At 41.0% G+C, this 26,449-nt stretch overlaps 2 protein-coding genes across 6 annotated transcripts; one reads left to right on the plus strand and one right to left on the minus strand.

The window, feature by feature from the left end:
• The first annotated feature begins 4,149 nt into the window (after positions 1 to 4,149).
• On the plus strand, positions 4,150 to 11,440 carry LOC117766328 (fructose-bisphosphate aldolase A-like). 2 transcript variants are annotated; one of them, XM_034593252.1, is made up of 8 exons: positions 4,150 to 4,189; positions 5,113 to 5,236; positions 6,429 to 6,695; positions 7,079 to 7,239; positions 7,480 to 7,563; positions 9,744 to 9,918; positions 10,006 to 10,205; positions 10,983 to 11,440. In XM_034593252.1, the coding sequence occupies exons 2-8, from the start codon at positions 5,125 to 5,127 to the stop codon at positions 11,076 to 11,078; spliced, it is 1,095 nt and encodes a 364-aa protein (XP_034449143.1). In that variant the 5' UTR covers positions 4,150 to 4,189; positions 5,113 to 5,124; the 3' UTR covers positions 11,079 to 11,440. The 2 variants fall into 2 exon arrangements, with proteins under 2 accessions (XP_034449143.1, XP_034449144.1); XM_034593253.1 differs by lacking the exon at positions 4,150 to 4,189 and adding an exon at positions 4,340 to 4,514.
• Positions 11,441 to 13,498: 2,058 nt separating this feature from the next.
• Positions 13,499 to 25,886, minus strand: gps1 (G protein pathway suppressor 1). 4 transcript variants are annotated; one of them, XM_034593244.1, is made up of 15 exons: positions 25,868 to 25,886; positions 25,732 to 25,828; positions 23,107 to 23,199; positions 22,560 to 22,741; positions 20,885 to 21,049; positions 19,805 to 19,940; positions 19,440 to 19,517; positions 19,168 to 19,228; positions 18,885 to 19,000; positions 17,394 to 17,488; positions 17,205 to 17,310; positions 16,961 to 17,041; positions 16,294 to 16,431; positions 16,073 to 16,207; positions 13,501 to 13,921 (listed from the first exon to the last, which is right to left on the minus strand). In XM_034593244.1, the coding sequence occupies exons 2-15, from the start codon at positions 25,762 to 25,764 to the stop codon at positions 13,847 to 13,849; spliced, it is 1,494 nt and encodes a 497-aa protein (XP_034449135.1). In that variant the 5' UTR covers positions 25,765 to 25,828; positions 25,868 to 25,886; the 3' UTR covers positions 13,501 to 13,846. The 4 variants fall into 4 exon arrangements, with proteins under 4 accessions (XP_034449136.1, XP_034449135.1, XP_034449139.1 ...); XM_034593245.1 differs by lacking the exon at positions 25,868 to 25,886 and having other exon boundaries at positions 13,499 to 13,921; positions 25,732 to 25,822; XM_034593248.1 differs by lacking the exon at positions 25,868 to 25,886 and having other exon boundaries at positions 13,506 to 13,921; positions 18,915 to 19,000; positions 25,732 to 25,822.
• Positions 25,887 to 26,449: the final 563 nt, after the last annotated feature.

A 26,449-nucleotide genomic window follows, 5' to 3' on the forward strand; every position in this document is an offset into this window, starting at 1 on the left:
TGTGTTTTGACAGAAAATGAGCTGTGACCAGAGAGCATGTTCTACAAATCCAGGATATGTCTGAGTTATCAGGCTTCACTGAGCCCAACATGATGTACCCTGATATATCATGTAGCCTGTTATCAACTGGCTCATTTAACTCTGGTTTATGTGGAAGAGGCAGGATTGTTAATTAAAGTCACATGGTCAGAAGCATAAAGTTATTGGTATAATATGATCACATGAAGAGAATAGATAAGAACCAGTAGAAATGAGGATATATACTTCATATATACTGTACATAATTTTTCACAATGTCTAACAGGTCATTTGTTTGTTTCATGAAGATAAAGAAGCCAGCATTTGGTTCCAAAATACACTTTTGTCAGGAAATGTTGTGAGGTTGAACCTGTTCATGTCAGGATTTACTGCTGCCAGCTCTGCAGTGGAGGCCTGATTGTAGATTTTGGTCAACTTGCATGTTGCTGCAGGCATCTGCCTATGTGGCGCCAAAAGTTAGTTGTATTGTAAGATAGACTCTTAGAGAGTTATCCCTTAAATAAATACAGAAATGGTTGTATGGATCTTCTTCTTCTTCTTCTTCTTCTTCTTCTTCTTCTTCTTCTTCTTCTTCTTCTTCTTCTTCTTCTTAAATTCACCTCTGGTCACTAATCTTTTTTATTTCTGCACAGTCATCACACCATTTTCCTCCATATTCCACATGTCCCCTGGTCCCAGTGAATGTCGACGTAAACCACTCTCCGGGTTGTCAAAGAAAACCTTGTTAAAAGCTTGCTTCCACTGGCTTTCTATGAGAGACAGTTTAGGGTGGGGCTTTAGGGAGTGTGTCTTTCTTCTGCTGGCTTTTTCACCTCAGTTAGTGACACACCAAAATGGTATTGAGCCAGTGTACAGTACTTAATAATCCCTCGCTGTAATCCCTATTGATTTATTGGCTCACTTTACCTGCCTCATGTCAGGGGGTTTGCCACTATTTTCTGTTTTTATTTCATAAGTCCTGAATATCGCTTCCTTCATTCCTTCCTTCCCTTCCTTAAAAACATATTCCCAAAATATAAAATGACTATGACAAGTTGACAAGCAGACTTTATCTCACATGATCGTCTGAGCTCCGGATTTCTTCTGTGTCACAATTGTCCAGTCAGGAGTCACAGTCAACAACTTATAGTTCACAATATCATGATCAGATCTAAATGCAAATGTAAAAGTAATTTCAGTAAATGATAAATGCACAAAATAATCCCCACCTAACAAATACATAAGAAGTTCAAAGGTAAATCTGTATACCCATGTCTGAATATCATTTACTCTGACCCCTTGCTCATTTTTAATATCTATTTTATTATTTCCTGTCAGGAACTAATGGTTAAATGTTTCCTCTGTATAATCGCAAAACATCTTTTATTAGAAGGCGTCATTCTGCTTTGGAGGCAACTTGAATTGTAGGCGTACAGCACAGAATGTATCACTATACTGTACATATCCTCGGTTATAAATAAAGTTGTTTAACAAAAAGGCTGAGTGTAAGTACATTTTCTTCCCACGGCGGTTCTCTTTTCCTACCCACTTAGGGCTTCTACTGTAAGTCTTTCCTTGACCTCATGATCTTTTTCCATTGGGGTCATGGAATTGTGGTTAGGAAAGGAGATAGTTTTTTTGTAACTTTTCGACTGCTATGTGTTTTTACCATTTGTTTATCTTTAAGCTGCTTTTTGAAGGTATTGTCTTTGGAGCCCCTCTGGTGACATTCGGGGAATAACTTGTGGCCACACTACATTGAATCTGTTCTTCACTACTACTGAACTGAAGAAGCCTCTTGGATAAGAGAAGAAACGTTTCACTTAATCACATGATGTAGCCTCTATAATGGGATTTATTTTGACACACACTGTCTGCACTGACTTTGAGTGAGGCCACACTGTGGTGGAAGCGTTTGCAATTACTATCAGTAATAACATAGAGCCCTGTTTTCATGCGACATGGCGCACCGTGCAAAGTGTAGTTAAATGTCCACTGCACAGGGAGCATGACTGCAATCATTTGGTATTTTGGTGACAAGATGCGGCTGGTGCATCTAAAAACAGGGAGAGATTGAGATCTACTGGGTGTTAATTGTTAATAAAGAACAGATTCATATCATGTGGCTGTGAGTTATTTGTCAAGTTCAAATTACTTATTAACTTGTTCCCACTTTTCATTTTTAACAAATGTCTCAGGCTCTGTATTTATTGCTTGTATTGGTCATGTATATCTATTAATATGACTCTGTCCTACCTTCCATCTCCATTCATCTTTTAATACTTGGAAAATTCCAACCCCTATTTGGAACCGCTATTTAACAAGATTCTGTGCTTCAGTTAGTGTTTGTCTATTATCCTGTTCATATCTTCATATCTAAGCTCTTTTATCTGTCTGCTTTCCACCGACTCTGCTGTTATTCCAGCACCATTCTCTCCAAGTCCAGCAGCTGTTCCCATCCTAGACACATCTGTAGCTGCTGTCAATTATCTATCACCTCTGACTGTATGTACATGTCCCTCGGCTCATTTAACTCCATGTCCATTTACCATTTTGACAACTTGTCAGATAGAACTGGACACGTGTGCCTTCAATGTAGCAAAGATGAGCCATTGGATGATGTCATTACTTGTGTTTCGGGGGTGGAAGCGGTCTATGATGAGATGATGATGATTATGTGTTTACTTGTATACTTTAACATTAACCTATATATTTTGTAATCAGTACCTTAAGGTTAATGATCACTTCAACAACAATAAACACATCTAAGTATATTTGATAAAAACACATGGCTGGACATTGAAGTAGTTCTACTCTGCATGAGTGGAGATTCCTCTGTGTGATGATGAAGATGATGATGATGATGATGATGATGCTCTCATCACGTATCACCCATGCAGCGTGAACGTGAAGATCCTCACGTAGGCACAGAGCGGCAGGACTCAGGTTATTAAAGCCCTCAGCTCTGCCTTACAGGCTACACGCACTTCATTTGCAACTGGTGACAGAGTTGAGCTGTTGTTTAACAGCCAGCAGTCTGTTCAGTGTGAGGCCTCTCACATTAGTTGGTGAAATAAATGGACATGCTTGAATATGTTTACTGCTGCCATGAGCAACCGGTCAAAAAATAAAATATAAAATTATAAGTAACACTGATTTACGGAGGGACCTACAGTATTGGGCAATTAGCTGAGAGCTCTCAGAAATCTTGCATGGAAAAACTAGCTTACCCCAGAGAGGTCTGGAGAAGCTCTCATCAAAATATATAGTACAACAAGATATTTACTTCTGCAACTGCGATTCTACTGTAATCTTCCAGGTTGTGTAACACCATGTAACACAGCAATATGAAAACACGATTTTTTTTCATTTAATGTTTTTTCTGGGTTTGTGAATGTTTGTGAATAGAGACAAACATCCATGGTTTAAGGCCAGCCCCAAAAGGCCAATCATGTAATGTCATATAACCTCACATGAAAAGATTAAAACAAATAATTGAGGTTCTCTGCTAGCAATCACATGTATTCCTCACACCCTTTTTGTCTGTGGTGTTTGCTGCCATGTTCTCCTTCTGAAAAATGATACACATTTAAATCCTGGGATAGGTTGGCCCCAGAAGGATCCATTAGATCCAGTGATGCTCTGGAATGGAAGGACACACTTCTTGGCCACGTTTGAATGAACCCTTTCAAATGGGACAGTGTAGTCAGGTAGCTGAAGGATGGGCCCCTGAGTAGGGACACAGCAAGAGAATCTCTGACCGTCCCTTTAGTTCAGACCTTGACTTAGTTAACGGCTTCTCTCCCTTTCATATTGGTCTGTTTTAAAGAAGATCCACACTAAACCCTGACGAAGCTCTCTAGAATTCTCTTAAGGCAAACAGAAGAACTCTTCAGAGCTACAACTGTGCAGCTGCTCCAGTCGTTACCTGTAAGACAAGGATGAGGGTTAACAAGCCTTACTTGACTCTCAGCATCACCGTCAGAGCCGGACGACACAACCACGACGTGCTCCGACTGGATAAGGCTGTGCGTCAACCCTGGTGAAGCTGCGTTCTGATTGGAGGAGATCCACCGCGGCCCCGCCCCTTCTCTCTTATCCTGTTCCTTCATGTCATATATGTGAGATCTGTCACAGCAGCTGTTTCCTGCATCTCTGCCTCCAACATCTGGTGAGTCCTGCTCTCTCTATCCAGCCACAATTCAAACATGACATCTTACCAGGCTGACAAGTCTTCTCATTCACTTTGGATCATTTCTGCGGTTACTGTTGTGTTGTGAAATAACAGATTAATGTGACTGAACAAACAGGGTAGGTTGTTCCTGGAGTTTGAGTGGAAACTCCCAGTAGAACTCCAAGTCATTCACAAAGGCTGAACGAGGAAGTGCCGTCATGTGGCTAATTCTATTATTACAATTGTACTGAATCTGAAGTACAAGTTCACTTCTAAAAGTCCATCAGTGAAACAGGACGACGACAGTACAAAAGTTCCCACGGTAAAATACTCTGAAAGAAAGTTTTTGTTAGTAGTGTGTGAGCGTGTGAGTGTGCGCGTGTGCGCGTGCGTGCGTGTGATTCTTATATATAGCAGCAGTGTTGAAGTCTGTTCTATGGTGTCTCTTGAGTAATTGTCACTATACTGTCTTTTCCTTTTTTGTCTCTATTTTTCAATATAGGCAAAATGTCTACAAAATAATCTCAAAAACTGACAGTAATGTGAAAAGCAGCTTCAGAAACAGTCCACAGTAGTGGAATACATTTCAATACACCTCATTACTTTTCTCTCTGAATTAGAAATACTTTTTACTGGTATCCATGAATTATACTTAAGTGTATTCCTTGATAATAGTTATATTTACTGTTTATTCCTATACATAATTTTATAATGTAAAGGGTATAGTTACATTATAGTGGTAGTGATATATATATATACACTCAGACTATAGAAAAAAGTTGTGGACTCTCTCCTGACATTTCCTTTGCAGAAGTGGAGGATACAGTTGAGACACCTTGTGGCTTGATTTTTGTAAGACTGCACTATCCTGTGTCCATTTCCTCAGAAGTACATCAGTATTGCTTTTCTTTCTCGTCTTGTCTCCAGTCAACATGACTCATGCGTATCCCTTCCTGAGGACTGAGCAAAAGAAGGAGCTCAGTGACATCGCTCAGAGGATCATAGCCCCTGGGAAAGGCATCCTGGCGGCAGATGAATCCACAGGTACAGCAGCAGCAGGCACAGACACACTGTGTGAGCTGCTGAGGAGGAGGAAACAGTCCTCCTGTTCACCACAGTCCAGTTCTCATTTCTCATACTCAGTAATCACACTAGAAATGGTCAGAATCAGAAACTGTTGGCAGGATGTTTTCGACTGAACATATTTGTCAATTAACCTGAAGTGTTCAAAGTAATCTGCTAGAGATGTAAAAGGCACTTACAGTTAAACTTCTCTTGTCCTTGGGCATATAGGTACAGACCATTTAAAGAAAAAGAGGCCAAGTTTCACAACCTGTGTGTGTCAAACCATCTATGTGACCGTTTTTTCTGTCTTCTTGAATTTTGGGACATAGTTGTGTCATGTTTTATTGACACTCCCTTTTCTAGCTACGCAACCAAATGATCACAGTGACTTGTAAAGGACAAAACTTTACTGTGTTTGTCTGTGTCTTAACCCGGATTTCCTCTAATGAACACTAGGGGAAAGAGCTTTAAAAATCGGGTCACCTGCTCCCAGCTGATAGAAGTAACCTGTGACAGGGTCAGCATGATTCAAAGTGTAGCAGCAGAGGTGTACATAAGCCACTTTCAGACATGAACCTGGGGTAAAAGAGAGACCTGCAGACCTGGAGAAAGTCTGCAGAAACTGTCAGACATCTGCAGAGTTAGGTGGATGTCTGAAAGCAGCTATAAACTACACTTCCCACAATGCAACTTGATAGTATTTTTTGTTCGACCCTCACAGGCTGGTAAATGTCAATGTCGTTTAATGTAGGAGTTCCAAAAATGTTTAGCCCCTGGCCCCCAAAATAACAGTGACCTGTGAACCCCACTGATTATAATATGGTCTGTATGGTCTGTATTTCTAAAGAGAGGACATTGATTTGAGCTACAAACGTGAACATGTCACAATGTTTCCTGTGTTGCTGTAAACTAAGCTGCTGCAACTGAGGCTGTTGCTAAACTGTTGCTATTTCCTCAAATTGAAAGGCAGATTTATTTAGGGTATTATTAATTTATATTTGTGAGAATGTGCTGTTTTTTTATTGTTATAAAATTTGATTAGATTTCTGGAAATCATCACAGGACCCCACATGAATGTCTCCTGACCCCAACAACCCTAATTGTAGTTAACTATAGTGTGTGAAGTGGCTTCTCCATCTGAAACCTTCTCCCTGTCTCCTGGCTCCTCCAGGCAGCATGGCCAAGCGCTTCCAAAGCATCAGTGTAGAGAACACAGAGGAGAACAGGCGGCTCTACCGTCAACTCCTCTTCACTGCTGACAGCAAGGTCAACCCCTGCATCGGCGGAGTTATCTTCTTCCATGAGACGCTCTACCAAAAGACAGACGACGGCAAGCCCTTCCCCGAGCTGGTCAAAGAGAAGGGCATGGTGGTGGGCATCAAAGTGGACAAGGGCGTGGTTCCCCTGGCCGGCACTAATGGAGAGACCACAACTCAAGGTACAAAAGGGCTCCTCACTACAGTGAAAGCAAGACAAACACTGGCATCACAAGTTGTTTTGTTGTTCTGGCACATTCGTGACCTCAGCATAGGTTATTGATTGCTGATTGGTTTTACTGTCAGCAGAATGCTCACATTCACACCTACGTTTAATCTAGAGTCTCAAGTCAACCTCAGAGGAAGCCCTCTTGCTGTGAGGCGTCAGTGCTCACCACTGCACCAATGTGCCGCCAGTGTTTCTCTACCTTTTAAAATGCATTGCTAACATGTAGTGACCGATTGAAACTACTTCAGTCTGCAGGCGGATGTCTGCTCTGTATCTCGCTTCTTGCCTCATGAATGTCACCACTGAGACCCGCCCTTTGTGCTCTGTTTCCTTCAGGTCTGGACGGGCTCTATGAGCGATGTGCTGAGTACAAGAAGCACGGTGCTGACTTCGCCAAGTGGCGCTGTGTGTTAAAGATCACCCAAACCACCCCTTCCCAGCTGGCTATCATGGAGAACGCCAATGTGCTGGCCCGCTACGCCAGCATCTGCCAGATGGTGAGACACACACACACACACATACACTCGCACACATTGACATTTCAATCTCCACAGCTCAGTCAGAGAAGCTGCATTCTCAATGCAGTGATGTAACACTATCAGCAGTTGCACAGCTCCAACTAACCGTGTAACAGTTGGTATGCAAGGCACCACCCCAAGAGAGGAAGTGCAGTTGTCATGAAACTGGTTTACTTTGTTCTCTCTTTCTCAATCCAATGCTTGACCCCCCTCTCCCAGCATGGCATTGTGCCCATTGTGGAGCCTGAGATTCTCCCAGACGGCGACCATGACCTGCAGCGCTGCCAGTATGTGACCGAGAAGGTGAGTGATGAGGAGGTTTGACAGATCCAGCAGAGGAAGAGGAGGAGGAGGAGGAGGAGGAGGACTAACTATAAAGTGCTGCCCTTAGATGCACTAAATGCACTGCATGAATGTGTGTGTGTGAATGGATGAATGGCAAAAAACTGTACTGTAAAGAGCTTTGGGGGTTCATCAAGACTAGAAAAGTGCTTTATAAATACAAACCATTTAACTGCTGACAGCTGAGACAGACTTAGCTAATGCAGGACAGTGTCTCTCAACCACTCTTAATTTAGTGTGTTCTCTAATGTTGCACCATCTCTGATTGGTTAAGTCGATCCCTGCCCCCTCCCTCATGGCACATGAAAATAGGTCCATATGTTTTTATTGACTAGTAATTGCAAACGTATCCACAACAGTGTGGCCTCAGAGTCAGTGCAAACAAACTAAAGCCCATTTTAGAGGCTACATCATGTGAATAAGTTAAACGTTTCATCTCTCATCCTAGAGGCTTCTTCAGTTCAGTTTGACAGGTCTTGTTGGTAAAGAACAGATTTATATCTCGTGGCCCCGACTTATTTATCCCGTTCCGAGTCGTGGCGACACAATATTTTTTTCCCCAAATGTCCCCAGAGGGGCTCCGTGATTATGCAAATACATGTTACCATTTCAATTTTCCAAAAAAACTCTACTTTAAATAAATGTGAGTTTAATTAAGACCAGCCTTCTGAAGTGTAATGTGTTACCATATTATCACCAGTAGAGGCGGAGTGGAACGTTCATGTGGGTGCGGGTTTCTAAATGGGAGAAAATAATTCCTTTGAGTGGGTGATGGGTGGATGAGTCAAGCATACGTGCAGATTCGGATGTCATCAGAGCCTGCCAATACTCTGCCTGCAGCTAGTTGTCCATGTCATGTAAGAACTTGTGTTGTGCATGTTTTCACTGGTATTTCCTTGTTGTTTTGAGGATTGTGTAAGTTATATCTGCTCTTTTATCAATGTGGATGTTTTCAAAGGTATTTAAGAGGCTTCTCCACATGAAGAGATTTTGGAAGAGGGCAGAAGGAAGCACTGAAAAAAAACACCCTTTATTTGCTAAACTTAAGCAACCTATCAAACACAAAGATAGATGGATGATCTTTCTATCCACCTGGATATGGACCCTGAGATCAGTTTAATACCAGAGTAGATCCGTGGTGTCTTAGTTTAGATTCAGTCCTTCCTTGAAATAAATACTTACTAATATCAGCAATAAAGCATGTGCTGAGGGAATCTTTTTCTTGGCCTTAGAATGGTTCACATCCTGCTGCTTCTCTTCTGCATTTTTACGCAACACCTCGATGTCAAGTTCATGCTTCTTCCTCAACTCTGATGTTACCAATAAGCTATGCAAAAACTCCAAACTGTTGTGACTGTTATGATAACTGAAGATGCATGTAAAGTAAACTAAATTATCCGCTTAGGGCAAAGTTTTTTTTTTACCATTCGGCTGTTGTGAAATGTTCCAACTGTAGGTAAATGTGATATTACAACATGATTTGTCATATCCATGTCAAACTAAGCTTTAAAAAATCCTAAATTTTGAACTTAAAAGCTGCCTGGTAAGAAAAAATATCTTGAAAAAACAATGTGCTCCTGTCACACTGCAACTGACTGTTATAGACCTGCAGTTTACCATAAAGAACACAAAGAAGTAGTTTCAAGGTCCAGTGTGTACGATTTAGGTGAAAGGGATCCTTTGGCAGAAATTGAATATAAAAATAATCCTAGTGATATTTTCACTTGTGTGTTTCATCTAAATTGTAAGAATTGTTGTTTTCTTTACCCTAGAATGGGCCGTTTATATTTAAATATCAAATATTTACATCGGGGGCGGGTCCTCTCTACAGAGGCCGCAATGTTTTTTAAAGTAGCCCAAATTGGACAAACTAAACACCTTTTGACTTTTAATGACAACTGAAGGTTTCCATAGGTTCTCTTTAATGTTTGGAAGGGGAGTGTGAGGTGAGGGGTATTTAGCTGCAACATACAACTTTACCACTAGATGTCACTATATTCTACACATTGAACCATTAATCTCAGTCATATTTCATGGAGATGAGGGACTGGTAGTCAAGTACATGTCTGTTACAGCGGTCGTCCTTCGGCACAATGTGAATCTGTGACTGTGTTTATGGAATGTGTTCCGCTCTGTGTCAGGTGCTGGCAGCTGTCTATAAGGCACTGTCTGACCACCATGTCTACCTGGAAGGGACGCTGCTCAAGCCCAACATGGTAACTGCTGGACACTCCTGCCCAAAAAAGTTCAGCCCTCAAGAGGTTGCCCTGGCAACTGTCACCGCCCTGCGTCGCTCTGTACCCCCGGCCGTGCCAGGTGAAATGGATACACAGTATGTACACATGGTACACAAATATATCTTATTTTCTCCTGACCCTCCTTCTGTACGTCTTTCTCCCCCAGGTGTGACCTTTCTGTCTGGAGGCCAGAGTGAGGAGGAGGCCACCATTAACCTAAATGCAATCAACCAGTGTCCCCTTCCCCGGCCCTGGGCCCTCACCTTCTCCTTCGGCCGGGCCCTGCAGGCCTCAGCATTGAAGGCCTGGGGAGGCAAGGAGAAAAACGGCAAAGCCTGCCAGGATGAGTACATCAAGAGAGCCCTGGTAAGGAGGGGGAGGGGGGAGGAGATTTAAAGATGGCAGTCAGGCAGAGATGACAGATACAGGAGGAAATCAGTGAATTGACACTGTATCTGATGAATTTGGGACTTGGTCACTCGTTCTCTCTCTCTGCGATTGTCTCTTGTGTCACTAAGTGACTGCTTTAGAGGGTTTCCAGTCCACACAAGTGTCACAGGTCGTGGCTCAGTGCTGGTGACCACTGTGGCAAGAGGACCGCAGTGAGGGAGTGTCTTTAAATTTGGCACAAATTTTCACTCAAAGATTAGAATTAAATGGTCAAAGATTAAGGATCGAAGTGTCATTTTCAGCTGTTTTCAGACATGAACTCTGGCGGAGAATGTCCGCAGAATTTTTATTAAAAGAAAATACAGTGATCATACCAGAAATACCAATACTCACATTGCAGCTCCGCAGCAGACACGCATGTGTGAACAACAGACAACCGTGACACAGAGCAGAACCGTGGTGCAGCCATCATGCTATGACCACACAGGCAATTTGGCCTCAGGCATTAATAACAGAACTTGATTGGCTGGTGGAGGCAAACAAAAAGTGATTCTACTTAATATACTCCAAATAGGCAAGTAAGAGTATGTCAAAATTGTACTTAAGTACAACACTTGGCTAATGTAGACTTCTCTCCCAGTGGTGACATGTATCCTGGTAACCAGTGTTTTTCAGTCATGCACGAGTTCCGAGCTATTTGTGTAAAATCCTGGCAGAGAAATGAACTGAGCTTTGCTTCGTGTTTCCACACAGAACAACAGCCAGGCAGCTCTGGGAAATTATTTGTCCTCTGGAAAGAAAGGAGCAGCAGCTCAGGAGTCTCTGTTTGTAGCAGACCACGCCTACTGAAGTCAGCCAAGCTGGCCCCACCAAACACACTTCATCCACATTCCCACCATCATCAAGGAAGAACAGGCTGAGAGTCAGTTAATATCCAACATTTGTGACGGGAGCCTAACAAGTCCCTGTGCATAATGATTTGAAAAAGATGACTACAAAAGCCAAAGATGTTTCCTACCTTTTAACTTGACCTGAGTGTGATGTGACTATTGTGTTTGTAAACAGAAAGCGTTCCTCTGCAGTGTTGTCCTTCTCCTGTGGTTCCTGACTTTGTCTTACAAGTGCCTTCATTTCTCAACTGAAGCCACGACTGAACGAACATTGCAGAGGATCTTATGATAAGAGGTTCACATTAAAAGATTAACCCACTAACTGCATCCTGTGTTGTTTGTCTGACTTTGTGTAAATTGATTTCAGTTATGTTTTTCTTAGTGATTCTTACATACTGAGGCCATGATGCCCTGTTCTCTGATCCTTTACAATAGCAGTCATATTTACAATATAAATTAACACATATTTCACCTGTGAAAGACACTGACGATAACGACCAACGTATTAAAACTGTATAAAAGTGAGAAATGTTGTGATGCAGTTACATCTTTGATCTTCTGTTTGTGACACTGGGCTTTGGTTTAGGTTTAGGACAGGTTTAAACCTGAAACCAGCATCAAACAGCAGTTTCAACTTTCACTTCTTTCAAAATAAGATTCATCTTAAGGGCAACTTTATCAGATTCACTATGAAGTTACTGTACAAGGTCTGCTCCACAATGAGTCAAAGGAAATATCAGTCAGAGACTTGTGACCTCCACCAATCCTGGAGGTGATTGGATCAAAGGATATTGATTTGATAACTGTTATATGCCATTTCTAATTCAATCAAAAGTAAGTGTTAATCATATTTCAGAACAATTAGGCCCACTTTTTGCCTTTACAGCTTCTTCAATGTCTTGAATATCTTGAATATCTTAGCTCATACTGGTTTCAGTGGGAACTAGCATGGCACTCAGTGGACCGCATATATTGCCACAGTCCAACCGTCTCTTGAATTCAATCAAGCTGCACCAAATTGCACACTTTCATAGATGTGAGTTCCTTAAATGTGCCTGATATTTTTATAAAGAGTTTTCCCTTGGAAAACTGCCTTTCTGAAAGAGAAAAAAATACTAGATCCCACCTGATCCGGAGTTCTAACCTGATCCATGCCACATCCATCAAGTTTTGTGGAAATCCATTCAGTTTTTTGTAATCTTGCTTACAAACCAACAAACAAGCAAACAGGTAAAAACATTACCTCCTTGGCTAAGTAATCAGCCTACGATGTGGTTCTTCTTTCTGACTGAACAGTTCAGGTCACACCTGCCAACATCATGCAAGAAGTATTCTCCTTCAAGGTGTTGCACTCCTACATATGTTTAATAACAAATTATCTAAGACAAAAGCTGTGAGTTAGTATCATATGCTATTCATACAATATATGAACTTACTGGTTAAAATGGACTTAGGGCAGATGTGACACCTTTTAAATGTAGTTACACACTTACAGTACGTGGTAATGTTACTCTATATAACAATGCTTGGTGAAAATCTGAACTTTTTATGATTGAGCGGCAGAAATCTGTCTATACTGACCTGTCAGTTGGAGCATTTTTAAAGGGCCCATATTTTACACATTTCTGGGATTTAATTTGAAGTAATGGTACCACTTAGATGATATATCAGTGTTTTAAAGTCGAAAAACTGCTACAATGTATTTGCTTGTCCTCTCCTCTGCCTCTCTCTGGAGCTGCAGACAGAACAGGCTGTTTTCGCCTGCCTCTTGAGCCCCTCCTCTGATTGGCTGCCTGCACTTTGAGTGACACGCGACCAGGCCTATCACCGGTCGCATTCACGCTGGTAAACACAGCTGAAATTCAAGTTATGTTTGCAGCTATAGAAGACCAGCCACATATACAGCTGGGTGATCCCGAATGACATCATACGGGGGAGGAAGTACGAAACAAGATGTTTCGATATCATATTTCTTAGAATGGACTGAGTGAAAAACTCTGCGAAGTGACTGTTTTCACACTTTCAGGGTCCCTACTGACCCCTTTCAAGATATTACGAATAGTAAAAGCCCAGAAAATCTATTTTACACAATATGGGATCTTTAAAGAAAACCTCCAACAGTTACGACGAGGTGATTTCTACAGAAGCAGTTTGGGCTGTAGTGGGAAACTCACAGCAGCAGCACTGAAGACACCGTGTTTAAACCATAGAATTAAATGTTGCTTCAAGCTTACACTGTACCTAACAGGTCTGACAGAGCCACAGTACATACAGTGGATACAATGGGGCATCATCCTACCTCACTTTTGTCCCAAATCACTAAGTTCCAGCAATTGGCAAAACTGACAATGGAGTCAACACGTAAAAACGACAGAAGTGTACATTTCGGCAGGCGTTTTTATTTTAAAACCATGTTTGTGTTAATGAGGCCTCCAACGTGTGTGAGCAGAACAAAGTGCTTAGCCTACCAGTAAACCTGCAGCATAAGTACTGCACTTTCATCAAAAACATTTTCATCTTGTCCAAAACCTCCACAACATCACACTAACAAAAGGTTTCATTCCCTGTATCTTCATACAGGGACAAAAGATCAACAGAGAACTATAGAGTCTTTATATTGTGTCGCTTCTGTCTTCAGCTGAGAAACTGAGGATGGGGTGGTTGGTGTTTGGGTGATTCCTCTCATTCAGCAGAGTCAGCGTGCAGACGATGAAGAGGACATCCTCTTCACATGTTGGTGCTCATCCTGGTCTGGCTATTGGCTGGTGTCAGCTCCCCCTGGCTGCCTTCTCTGGGTGGAGACTGAGGAAGAGAGACGATAGGAGTGAGGCACTCAAACATTTGTTTGTTATTTAGTGTCTGCTGTGTCACAGAGTTTCTACTCAAAGATGCTGCATTTATCAGTAGTTATCATCAATATGGTTGTTAAAGTGACAGGGGTTTTTGTATTTTTCATATAATATGGATTCATGTGGAGCAGACTGAGGCTTCATCCACACTAATGCATTTTAGTAGTAAATCACAACACTGCTGCTATGTTTACGCCTGGTGTAAGTTTAATCAAATTTTATTTATATAGGCCATATTCACAAATCACAATTTGTTTCAACAAGGTGTGACATCTCCTGTACTTAACCCTCAACAGGAGTAAGGAAAAACTACCTAAAAAAAACCCTTTAAACAGGGGAAAGAACATAGATTCTTCAGAGAGAGCCACATGTGAGGGATCCCACATAGATGCCATGTGTAACTGAACACATCAACAAAATAACCGTATTTACAACTTTGATTAGAAAAACTATTTGGAACATAATTGAGAAGTGTGTCAATGTTTAAAGTATTTAAAAACTTGTCATTATTATTTATTTAATCATCTTGTCTTAAGTACAAACAAATATGACATTAAACTAAGTAGGCACTGCAAGGCATTATTCCACAAGAAAAACTAGCCCAGCCTTTTACAGTCCCTTACAAAATCTTTTCAAAATAAATTGAGTGCAAGTGCCTGTTCGATACAAGGAAAAGATATATATCAATCTACATTAAGCTGTCCAACACCTAAATAAATAAAAAATGGTCTCTGACTACTTTAGATCAGAGGTACTCAATTAAAATTCAAAGAGGTCCAGTTAGAGAGAATTTCCTCAAGCAAAGGTCTGAAACATCCTAATGTCTAACATGCGTTATGATTCAGTGCAATATAATTTGGAGTAGCCTAGTAGTTGTATCAATGTCTGTATGAAGTAAAAACGGACAGTCAAATAAAATAAAGAAAGTACAATTCAATATTATTTCAACAATGTTTATTATTAATTTTCCCATTGAACTGGAGGGTACTCTAATAATTAAATAATAAATGTAGGTTCTTTTCTCATTTCAAGTAAAATAAGGTTTGCATTTAAAAACAAAATAAAGAGCTTAATTTTAATAAATAAATGAAAAGATGTAGTTCGAGTTTCCCCTTAGCTTATCTACATTTCACATCTCAACAAATTTAAACAACTTCACAGCTTTAACACTCCTTTTCTCTTTGTTTCCCACTTTCTCTTGTTCAGTGAGAGAAGTAAACTCTACTGTGTGCTGCCAGGATTTACTACCGTAGAGACAAAAAAGCTGCACAGGTTAAAATAAGACTACAGACGACTAAATGCGAGAAAAGTTGCGCAGGATAAAATAGAAATGCTCCTATCAAAATAGGTCTAGGTCCGTATAGAACGGTGTCTCTGTCCGGATCTGGACCGCGGTCCGCCTATTGGTGACCTGTGCTTTAGATGATCAAGGCTGTTTTTTTTCCGCTTCAGGTGAATCGGGTGAATCCATGCTTTAACAGTGAGCAGCCACCTTCCTTACAAGGTGTCGATGCACATTAAGCAAATCAATGTTTTAGGCCCCAGCCCTATACACAAATATGACTCAGGGTCAGAAAATGTTGGAGCCATGTTAGAAAATTCTATCAATGAATTAGTATGAATGCAGTATTTTAGGATTCATTTAGATTTTTTCATTTGAATTGTGAAATATTAAATGGCTGATGAAATGTTTTCCTAGTACTCGCCTGGGTAGGTTAAATGACGTGTGCTGATTGTGTGACAAGGTACTGCTGTGATCTCCTCTATCATTCTATATGTAGGTCAGTTTTTTGGTCAGATTTGTTGTCCTGTTAGATCCCAGAGGGCAACAATTGTCTGACCGTGCACACTTTATAATCTTTTGGTTTCATTAAAAAGTCAACTGGAATATTATTTCATAATATATGAAGTTATTTAAAAGTTTATCAGCTATCTACACCTAATCACTGGAGGTTAAAATAAGGCTACATCCACAATACTACGTTTTTTCGTGTGAAAATACATAAACTCTGCTACAGATACACTTGGCATCCACACTAATCCAGAGTTTTAGAGCCGCTAAAACCGAGAAGTTTGGAAACTGGTGGCCCTGTTTTTTGTTTACCTTGACATGGATCTGGTTGCGCAGCACAGCAGCTCGGAGGATCATGGCTTTGGCTCGTCTCTGGAACTCTTTGCCCATGTGCAGTGACTTCTCAAACGTGGTGCTCCTCTGGTCCACGTCCCTCGCATACAGAATCTATCCAAATGAAATAGCACCGGTTTATAGGGACTTCTATAAGAAGTGACTAATTTAAAAAATGTTCATATGTGTGGGTTCTCTACCTTGCTGTGGGAGTCGATCCGTGCATTGATTAGCCCCTCCAGTATGAGCTGGGTGAGCTCGTCCTCCAGAGCTGCTACTGTGGTGTTGAAGGCCTGAGCCATCTTAGTCATGTCTGCTGACACGTAGGGGCTGAAATACTGAAAACACACACACACACACACACACACACACACACACACACACACACACACACACACACACACACACACACACACACACACACACACACACACACACACACACACACACACACACACACACACACACACACACACACACACACACGTTTGTCTTTCTGTGGTTATGAGGACACTCACTGACATAATGCATTCCTTCTTAGCCCTTTACCCTAATATAACCAATCAGAACTAAATGTCTAACTCTAAACCCTAGAGCCAAGTCTTAACCCTCAAAAAGCCCTGGTCAGTTGTGAGGACCAGGCAAAATGTCCGCAAAACAATGTACACACACCTGACACGTCTGGCATGTTAGTAAACAGTAGTAAAATATTCGATATCAGACAAACCCTGAATCAAAGAAGAATGAAGAAGCGTCATCATTTTTAAAAGATGATAATAATACTGCCATGTGGATGTGATCTACCCTCTCATGTACTAAAGTGATCTCCTCTCTGTTTTATAGGTAGGAAAGCAGAGTCTGTCTCACCTGAATGAGGGCTCTGTTCCTGATCTGGCTGTACAGTGTCTTGACATGCGGGGCCAGGTACATGTCCAGGAGGAGGTTATCCTGGAGGAAACATCACAGTCACTCATCTCAATACATACTTTATCACAAAATGTACTGCCATGTGATGTGCTCCCAAAACCTCTGTACAGACTAAACAAATTGACACTTTGTTGTGTCATAACTACACTGTGTGTAGTCTCAACACAGAGTTTTCAGCTCCAACCTTCATTTCATCCAGCAGCTTCAGGCAAGACGCGTACTTCGACTCATAGAACTTGAAGATGATGTCACGGATCTGAGGTTCCAACTCTAGAAATAACTTAAAGGAGCTGAGGACAGAAACAAAACATTTTTTTTATTACATGCACAGAGATATGTTTAAGTTGCCATCTACTAAACTGCCAGCTCCTACCTGCTGGAGATGACGTTGCGCTGGAGCTCCTGTCTGTCAAACGTGGCCAAAGCACACAAACCCCCATACACGGCAACATTACTGGGTGAGAGGAGCTGCAAGGCACACACACACATGCACACGTTTAATCAGGTTTTTAACAGTGCATTGAATAAGTTTATTAAGTGAATATTATCCTGGTTTGACAGCAATAGCATTTCAGGATGAAAATTGGTCGTATCAAGCTACACAACATGTTGTGCAGAATAATACAAGGTGAACTGAGTTAAGTAAAGAAAATAAAAAAATCTAATAAAAAACATAGAAACAACAGTACTATGAGTAAGTAGTGTAAGGTGTAAAGAAACAATAATTGTGCCATTTCCTCAGTTAAATAAGCCTTTTCCAGTGAGTAGTCACAAATACATCTCCAGTGCATGACCAACTATCCTCTTGCTTTAAACATTACATTATCCACAGGAAAAACAATTCCAAACACAGTGGAACATCCACATTACACCTTTGTGAGTTCATAGATCAGATCTACTGTATCTTATGTGATGCTTTACAAGAAAGTACAAGTATCTTAAAACTATTTACAGTACACTATGGCCTCACATACTGTACAATGATTATTTCACCCGCCTATGCTGCAACACCAGTGTAGTCATCAGGGCTGTAGAACAGTCTCAACATTAACTACCCCAACTGAACTAAAGCCAATTCTCAACTAGAGCCAGACCAATGTGGCCTTTTGGGGGACGATAAAGATACTAATAGGGGGTGAACATTTTCATATACTGATATATGAGTAAGAATGTGTTCATTATTCCTAGGATGTCGTTGTCAAACCCTTATGACAAAGAAATGTATTTAAAGCTTGATATTTTACAGTTTGACCATACATTTTATTATAATTACACGGAAAGTGATTTTTACATAAAATGTAAACCTAAACGCACCTCTTTTCTACACGGTTTACTCTGTAAAATAAGTTTTAAACACAGACACTTAAATGTCTGTGAAAGGTTCATATTGGTCCATTTCCATTCGACCAGCTGATAAATCTGGCTCGGGCACATTGTGTAGCCTCCAACTTTACTACTCCACCTACTGGCCTAGATTTTGACTTTCACCTGCTCCTGACCAGCTACAACATTTATGCCTGCTCTTAGCAAGAAGTAGCCTTAAACTTGGATGGTGCAACTGACCTAACTATGCACAGTCCTCGCTCTAGGCAAACTTCAGCAGTCTGATTTACCACATATAAAATTGATATTTAACAGCCTATTTAGTGGGAAGTTGGCTGCTGAAACCTCAAACTTCAGTTAAACTCTTGAGTATTTTAGCACTAAGCTGTCCACACTACAACTGAGTTTTCGAGTCTCTAAAACAGAAACTTTTGGAAATGCTGCTGGTTTTAATTTGGAAACTCCAGAGAGTGAGTTATAGACAAGAGGAACAGAGACTTTGGAAACAATGACATTTCTTTCACACATTTTTTTGTCGTACCATTGGACCCACTGGCTGACCGCAACTCACCTCTGGACAGTCACAGTGGTCAAAGGACGCCTGCAGAAAGCACTTGGCAGCTGGTTTGTATTTTCTTGAGGCCAATTCTGCAAGGCCTGACACACATGAAAAACAGGATAAGACTTCAAAATAATAAAATAATATATACAACTATATCTTACCAAAATTATTAATAACTGCTAAATAGACTGAGCAGCTGTTACACTCTCACAAGCGTTTTATGACATTCAGGTTGTACTGGGTGAGCATAACGCTGTCTTACCTGCAGCGCACTTTAATTTGGTGAGGACTGCTTGATTTTGGCTATCTCGCTCTCCTCTTTGCTAAAGAAGAAGAAACAGAAATGGCATCAACTCAAGGTATGCACTCTAACTCACGCATCACACTAATAAGCTCTTTAAGGCTGGAATGAAAACTTCAGTTTCTCTTTTACTGTCAAAAATGTATCAATCGAGTTTTTCTATGTTGTGGTAACATTAAATGCTGCACTGTGCACATGAAATATGGTCTGGCCAGTGGGAGGGTAGTGCTCACCTCTGCTATCTCTGGCGTGGATTCTGCCTTGTTGACGTAGCTCAGTACATGGGACCAGTTCTGGAGGTAAACACTAACCTGTGGGACCAGAGGGGAGATTTACTTGTTCAGATATTCAGTCTTCTACCCCACTTTGCTTACCTGTACATAAATCCACTGTACTACACCTGTACACACAATGGGTTTAACTCATGATATCCATCCAAAGCTTGTACATAACAGATAATGGTAAGGTCTGACATGCTTGTATAGGCATTGATCCAGTAAACCATAAGAAACCTTCATAACTCCACCACTAATGGTTACAGTTACTGCCATATGACATGAATGCAGCAGATGAGTGTTGTGGTTGCATCCTGCTATACCTTGATGACATTCAAACACATGTTAATGACATGTTTAGCACTGGTGCAGTAGTCTCTGGCTCGGGAGTAGCACTTGAGGGCGTTACTGAGGTCACCACAGTCCAGGTAGTGGTCCCCCAAGTCATCATGGCCCCTCCTGGGGAGGAAATACAGAGAGAGAGAGAGAGAGAGTCACTTCAGGACAACACTGAAGTGTTATAAGTCAGGCTCTCCAAGCAGTTTCTAATGACCAACGAGAGATGGGTATCTTTAAGACACTACTAACACACTTACTAATCTGGTACTTCAACAGTAATCATATCGTTTATTATCAGCAGAGGTACTTAAAGTGTGAGTAGATACAGGCGATTATAAACTGCTGAAAACTTAATTATGAATGCAATCTTCCACTTCTGCTTAAAGACTTGCCCCCAATCCTATAAACTGAGCTTTTGAATAAAAGCTTGAAAGCAGGATTTCTTTTTAATGTGCATTAGTTAGCCCAAAATCCCTATATTCACCCCTGCTCCGACTGAATTATGTCTCTGTTTGTGTGTGTGTGTGTGTGTGTGCGTGTGCATTAGAGACCTCTTCTAGATAGTGAAATGTGAAAATACATTATAGAAGAATGTCTCAATCAGAAACAGATTTGGATGGATAAAATTTGCAAGATAAATTTTATGTTGCAGTGACAAAACAGGAAATGCATTTTCTCTATTTATCCAATATCCAGAGCAGAACCAATAGCACTGAATCTAATCAATAATAAAATCTTTCATACTTTGTTACCAGGGCCTGTTATACTAGTATCTTTGATGGTGTAAGGCCCAGATAGTGTTTGCTAGCTACAACATATACCATTGTAGTCTCAGAACAGCTGCTTCTCGTCTGAACACAAACACAGTGACTAAGTGGTGGTGAAATGGTCATTTACTGTTGCTCATCTAACCCCACTTTGACTTCAATCTTCCATGTATGGCTGTAGTCCATAAACAATTATTAACTTGATTGAACTTCTTCTCGTTGAATAGACTTTGAAAAACCTTTCTGGTTTGCACTGAGGCTAATGAACTGTGAACACCAGGGCTTCTGCCATCATACCTGATGCTCTCTTTAATGGAATTTCCCTTGTAGTTCTTAAGATCTGTATCCAGCTTCTCCAGTTTAAGCAGAGCCTTTTTCCGTGTAGACTCGGCCCATGCTGAATCTAAGGGAGGAGGAACAACCCCGCCTTCAGGCACTGTGTCCGGCACACCTTGTACCTCCCTGTATGTAAAAAAAGAAAATCACAAATTTATTTATTTATAAGTGACAATTTATTTATAAGTGACAAAGCAATGCAAAGTATTGGCCATCAGACTGTGGTGCCATACTGTATATTGGAACTCCCCCTAGATTACACATTCACTTTTTCACATTCCCATAGCACTGAGCTGAGGCTTGTCAGATGACAACAAAGATGATCTTTTTTTTTTTTATACCAGATGATACTGATACAGTGTAATCTTAGATAAACGTTTTTAAAAAATAAAGAGGATTACAAGAAAAAAGTTATTATTATTTTTGTTATTATAAGTAAAAAGTAAACAGATTTAGAACCTAAAAGCGTGATATAAGCTGCAAAATGTTAAATCTTTTCAATTTCAATTAATTCTTTAAAATAAACAGTTTGGTCATTATAAATCTATGAATGGAACAGTAGGAAAATATTACACCCCGTTCATGCTGTTATGTTTATTGGACTGGATAATCTACACTTTCACTTGTGCAGATCAACACCTTGTCTTCTGCTATTACCAAGCAACAGGTGGTTATTTAGGCCTGATATTTCACAGTTTAACCATAAACTTTACTATAAATAATTAAAGAAAAAGAAAAAAAACACGAATATGTAGAACTTTGATTTAGAAAATAAACATGTAATTAGGATTTGTTTATTTATGTGAAATGCATATATAAATGCAAATTTTATCAGCATGGTTAATTCTGTAAAATAAAAGTTTTCATATCTGCTAATATATTAGCTGAGTCTATGAAAGGCTCAGTAGTGTACTCTTATCACTGTGCATAGTTTAGTTTACATAGACAAAAGCAGAAATACACAGAAAAACTTGGTTGCAGCAAAATCCAATATTATTGAAGTAACTGGTGACCGATTCTTCAAACCAGAAAAAAAAGAAGAAAAAAAGAAAATGCCTCCACACTGCTTCTGTGGTGACATCCAAGTGTCCTGAAGCCCCGAAAGTCAAATTTGACTCGAAACGGCGTCATTTTCACCATGTTTTTAGCCTAAATGTCCGCCGTCATCCTCAGCCCGGAGCCGCGTTCACCATACACATCGCACGCGCCTCTATGCTCTCGCCAAAGGGGCACGTGACAACATCCGCGAGTTACTGCAGCAGTAACTGCCGCTATGCAGCGAGGCTTCTGGAACTGGCGATGCTACCGCTTCTTAACGCAAGTTTTCGCTTGTCTCACGCACCCCTTGGGCGAGAGCTTGTGTGCGGTGTTTGCTTGCGAAAGTGAACACAGCTCCAGGCAGGAGGATAACAACGGACATTTAGGCTAAAGGAGTATGGAGGCAGTTTTTTTTCTGTTGTATTTTTACATTATAAGAAGTGGTCTCCAGTTTACCCCTGATACTCCAAAAGTGTATTGTGGACTCACACACTTCACCCACCCCTCCATCAGCATTTGGTAAGACTTCATTACCTTTGCTAGCATGCTCTGTTTACGCTTGCACTAAAAAGAGGCTCTCTCTCATCAACTACAATACCTTGTGGCCTCGGTGAGTTTGCGGTGAATCTCTTCATATGTGTCAACGTTGAAGGTCCTCTGGACGAAGGTGAGGGCCATCTTCAGGGCTTCGACCCGTAGCTGAGGGCAATGCTCAGCGATGAACTGAAGCCTCTCAATGCGCATTAATCCACTGTAGCTGGTTGCATACTGCTCTAGATCCTACACAAAATGAGACGCATTAAAACTATGTCAAAACCACTCCACTAAAAAGTCCAGGTGACATTATAATTTGTCAGAAGCAGAGAACATCACATCAATGAGTTTTTTTTGTAACACTGGCCTCTGTTTACATCACAGTTGTTGTTTGTGGTTGTGTCTCTTTGAAACAGGCTTAAAAGTTTGCAGCTGAAAAACTGAACACACAGCTTTATACCTTAGTGACGATTGAATCTTTTAACAACATGTCTTCACATCATTGCCACTAAGGTTTCATGTAAATCATGACAGTAAGTACAAACGTCACTGGTGTACTGCCATTATGGTTTAGTGTAAGTTGTGTATGTGAAAGTCTGTCAAGTTCATACCAGTGTTGGGTTCTCCACTATGTAGTTGGCGTCTGGAGCATTCTGCTGGTCCTCCTGGGGGTCTGCATCAATCTGCATCGGCTCCACAGACCCCTGACAGAAACACAGAAACAGTGTTTAGCAGACGTCACAGTGCAACATCTGATCCCCATTCAAATAAAATTACAACATATAATACTGTAGTAAATTTAGTGAGAACTGAGAACATGTATGTAAATCATTCTGGTTTGCTCTGATGGTGTAAGAAGAAACGAGGATTTTATACAGTCAACCAGTTGAATATTTACAACCAAAACGAAGAGCACTCAGCAGCCTGTGCCAGCAGCTGAGCTTTGTAACTATTACAAAGCTTGTAAAGATTAACTTCTGTTGTTCAAGGTGATGCTGGCTTCTCAAATAAGTAACCTTAAACTAGATCTGGGGCTTTAGCACCGGGCAAGTTCAACTTAGGCTAGCAAGCTTCACTGAGCCTAACATCGGCCATCCTGAATAGTGAAGCTGGTTATCAACTTAACTGTCCATGTTATCTGCAGGGATTTTTTAAAACTGGGCTACAAACAAAATCATGTGAAAGAAGCAGGGTCGTTACCGACAAGCAACATCGCAAGAATCATGAATAAAGGAACTAATATGACATGAGTGGAAACTGCGATACCTGGGGTAAGATCAGTTACAGCGATAGGAGAAAGTGACATTCAACAAGATGAACTGTGAAAAATATAATCATACCTCATCATAAGAATAGAATAAGTGTTCTGTAGTTCAACACAAGACTTGTATTTTCCTCTGGAACTATTTAAATGAATTAAAAGAAGCCTGAGGATTTAAATATACACACAGGAACATGTTTGTATGTTGACAAAGAAATTATTCTGAGTATGTGATGCACATAAAAAAAAGTTTAGAGCGATGAGACAGTGCATTTAGTGTGTGGATTATTTTTCTGATAAAAGACAGCGTTTAACCAAGTCTTTGTGTTACTCTGAGCTGCAGTGACAGAATATGAGTGTAAAAGTACAGATACTGACAGTACTCGTGTTGAGAATGAAAGACTCTTTGCACAGTTAAAATTAAGCTATGATGTCATGTTTTAGTTAATTGTACTGGCAAACACTTGCTCTGTGTGTAACAAGCAAATGTACGACCTGCAACAGCCAAACAGTTATACTCATCACAACATCTATTGCTCTTTATTATTTGTCCACACCCTGTAGGAATGCTGATTTCCGTTTTCCCGGGAATGTGATTTACTAGTCGTTGGTGTCTGCTCAGGAGGAGGACAACTAGGCAGCATGGGTTATCATGATCTACCCCAGTTAAAAGGTGAGACAGCTTCATGACGCCAAAAAACTTGATATGCTCAAAGAGGGCTGCATTTCCCACTGATCTCACTCTGGAGTAGGCCCCAGCAGCTGTACGTCAAGTCTCAGTGTCAGGTGGAACACAGGGCTTCACATCAGCAGTGGTACATGTATCACGATCACTGGAGCTTAGAGTAATACCGAATTCATTTCAAATGCTATCAAATACAGCCTGTCGCTACTGAATAACTGCACCAAGAGCTGGTTTACATCGCTGTTAGTGGTCATCAGCTTTGTGGCAAATGTGGTATTGGGAAGCTTGTGCTGCTCATGGATATAAAGTGCATGCAAATGTCACCAGTGAACAACAGTCCGTCACACCAGCTCGTCAGTCTTGTCCTACACTGGACACACTGTTGGCAGCAGTAAAGCTACCATGTCCCTGCTGTTGTCCTGAAGGGACGTTAGCAGGAGTTAGCTTCTTAGCGCGCTAACCTGCTGGTAAAGTGTAGGGCGACACATTCATACTTTGGTTACTGACAGTGAAATAGCATTAGCTTGAGTGACGGAAACGTCTTGCAGAAGTAGTGCTAATGGCTACATATGTGGCAGCACTAGCTAGTATTCGAGGCTAATATAACTGTCTGCTATTAACGGGTATGTAGCTTGGTAACGCTAGCTGCAGATGACGGCAGTTGCAAATGTTCGTCTTGGTGTTTAGCATTGGCTGAAAAAACATTTCTTGCTTCACATCCGACAGCTAACTACACGAGTTATTTGTTGTTTAGCCTGTGTGCGGTACCATTACAACATCTCGGTTAGCCTCACTGTTGATGTTATTGTCCACCAGAGGCCTTCACCTCGCCGTTAGCCTTCAGCTGACAAATCCATTCAGATAGTCGGTGAAGTTTGAAAATGCTTGGCTTCTCGGCTGACACACGGTCATTTAAAACGTCTTCATGAAAACGCGAGGGACGTTCTTCCGTTTGTTAGAATCTAATGCTCCAAACAGGAGTCACAAATTAAGTATCACATTCATTTGCTAGTCCTTACATTCATTTCACCAAGATGCACCGTGACTGGGATCGGGCCGCGGCTTTAGAATGAGGGCCACTAGAAGGTGACTAGTGGAAATGAATTCACACGACTGGTAGAAAACGAGAAACTACTGACGCGGTGTGATCTCGAACCGCAACCGCCGTAGTTCTCGATAGCTTAAACTAGCTAGCTAACTGCAAGCTAACTTAGCTAACTCCATTGGTGCTGATTAGCACGTCCAGTTCCCAGCGACCTTCGCTGATACGCGGCGGTGGCAGAAACTTACCTGGAAGTTAAACACCTGAACGGGAAGAGGCATCTTGTTTGGTGGTGAGATCAGTGTGGGTATCGTCCTGTGGCGGATGAGGGTGTCAGTGGGCAGCACGCACTCCTCCTGCAGCAGTAGCAGCAGTAGCAGCAGCTGGTGGGTTGGTCTGAACTCACACTGCTGCTGGGAGGAAGCAGTTCGCCCTCCACACCACAAGGTGCTGGTTATGCACTGGGACGTTGGCCCATGTTGCAGTGTCTTTCTATAATACAGTAATGTCAATAAAAAATATCCCACGTGATTAAGTGATAATGATGTGTAACCCTCCAGTTTAGTGCCGCTCCATCCTGACAGTGATAGTACAACAAGGCACATGTGGACTTTGACTTCTAAGACTTGGTGTGAATGTTGTATTGTCTCAATTCAATTCAATGCCTTTATTGTCATTGTACAGTGCACAACGAAATGAAATGTCTCCAGTGGATCACACATCAAAAACAGTGGATAACATACACACATATAAAACAGACATGTAAGTACTATATAAATAAGTAAAAAGTCAAGAGTTAAAAATGTAATTGGACATGTTCTGTATTGCACTATAGAACATGTGCAATTGAATTTTCATCCCCACTGTCTGAGAATAAAATGATGAATTACTGAATGTACTTGGCGGCCTGGTAGGAAATGACATGTATGAGTTGCATGAAAAATGTTTTATGCTGTGAGTTATCAA

The sequence above is a fragment of the Hippoglossus hippoglossus genome, chromosome 8 (genome assembly GCF_009819705.1).
Source record: "Hippoglossus hippoglossus isolate fHipHip1 chromosome 8, fHipHip1.pri, whole genome shotgun sequence".
Lineage (NCBI taxonomy): Eukaryota > Metazoa > Chordata > Actinopteri > Pleuronectiformes > Pleuronectidae > Hippoglossus > Hippoglossus hippoglossus.

Coding starts and splice junctions, on each gene's coding strand:
- gps1 (XM_034593245.1), bottom strand. CDS start 25,764: ATGCCTCTTCCCGTTCAGGTGTTTAACTTCCAG. Junction 19,229..19,439: donor CCACGCCAGAGATAGCAGAG/GTGAGCACTACC, acceptor CTTCTTCTTTAG/CAAAGAGGAGAGCGAGATAG. Junction 17,042..17,204: donor AGCTGCTGGATGAAATGAAG/GTTGGAGCTGAA, acceptor TGTTTCCTCCAG/GATAACCTCCTCCTGGACAT.
- LOC117766328 (XM_034593252.1), top strand. CDS start 5,125: ATGACTCATGCGTATCCCTTCCTGAGGACTGAGCAAAAGAAGGAGCTC. Junction 6,696..7,078: donor TGGAGAGACCACAACTCAAG/GTACAAAAGGGC, acceptor TGTTTCCTTCAG/GTCTGGACGGGCTCTATGAG. Junction 10,206..10,982: donor AGTACATCAAGAGAGCCCTG/GTAAGGAGGGGG, acceptor GTTTCCACACAG/AACAACAGCCAGGCAGCTCT.